At 73.2% G+C, this 904-nt stretch overlaps 1 protein-coding gene across 1 annotated transcript; it reads left to right on the plus strand.

Annotated features, from left to right (window-relative positions):
- Positions 1-236: 236 nt before the first annotated feature.
- Positions 237-884, plus strand: LOC113942740 (ranBP-type and C3HC4-type zinc finger-containing protein 1-like; the record flags this gene model as incomplete). Its single annotated transcript, XM_027633795.1, has 3 exons — positions 237-475; positions 553-651; positions 741-884. Coding segments are annotated over exons 1-3 (480 nt in total), but the record flags the coding sequence as incomplete, so codon positions are not given.
- Between the last annotated feature and the right edge of the window lie 20 nt (positions 885-904).

Consider the following 904-nt stretch of genomic DNA (forward strand, 5'->3'; position numbering starts at 1 on the left):
ATCCGTAGCTGGTGTCCCCCCGGGCACCGGTGGTTCCTGGAGCGGAGTTTGGTGGCCCAGGGGTGGGTGTGGGTGGCCCGGGGGTGGGTGTAGGTAGCCCGTGGGTGGGTGTGAGTGGCCCAGGGGTCCCGGCAGCCCCACGCCCATGTCCCCGATCTGCAGCTGGTGTCCCCAAACGGGGTTTGGTGGCCCGGGGGTGGGTGTAGGTGGCCCGGGGATGGGTGTAGGTAGCCCAGGGATGGGTGTGGGTGGCCCGGGGATCTCGGCAGCCCCACGCCCATGTCCCGATCCGCAGCTGGTGTCCCCCGAGGAGCACCGGCGGTTCCTGGAGCGGGGTTTGGCTCTGGCCGAGCGGCGCAGCCAGAACAGTTTCCACTGCCGGGGCCGGGACTGCCCGGGCTGGTGCTTCTACGAGGACGCGGTGAACGAGTTCCCGTGTCCCGTGTGGGGGGCCCTCAACTGCCTCCTGTGCAAGGTGAGCCCGGGGGGGGGCCCGGGGGGAACCCCGGGGGGGGTCCCGGGGGGCTCAGCACTGACCTCCCGCCCCCCCAGGCCATCCACGAGGGGCAGAACTGCCGCCAGTACCAGGACGAGCTGCAGCTGCGGGCGCAGCACGACGCGGCCGCGCGGCAAACCAGCGACATGCTGCAGGTCTGGGGGGCTCGGGGGGGGCCGGGGAGGGGGGAAACGGGGGGTCCCCGTGGGGCTGACCCCCCTCCTCTCCCTGTGCCCCCCCCCGGCCGTTGGTGCAGCGGGGGGAGGCCATGCACTGCCCCACGTGCCGCATCGTGGTGCAGAAGAAGGACGGGTGCGACTGGATCCGCTGCACCGTGTGCCAGACCGAGATCTGCTGGGTCACCCGCGGGCCGCGATGGGGGCCGGCGGTGAGGGGGGTCCTGGGGGG

The sequence above is a fragment of the Corapipo altera genome, unplaced genomic scaffold (genome assembly GCF_003945725.1).
Source record: "Corapipo altera isolate COAL_440 unplaced genomic scaffold, ASM394572v1 41616, whole genome shotgun sequence".
NCBI lineage: Eukaryota > Metazoa > Chordata > Aves > Passeriformes > Pipridae > Corapipo > Corapipo altera.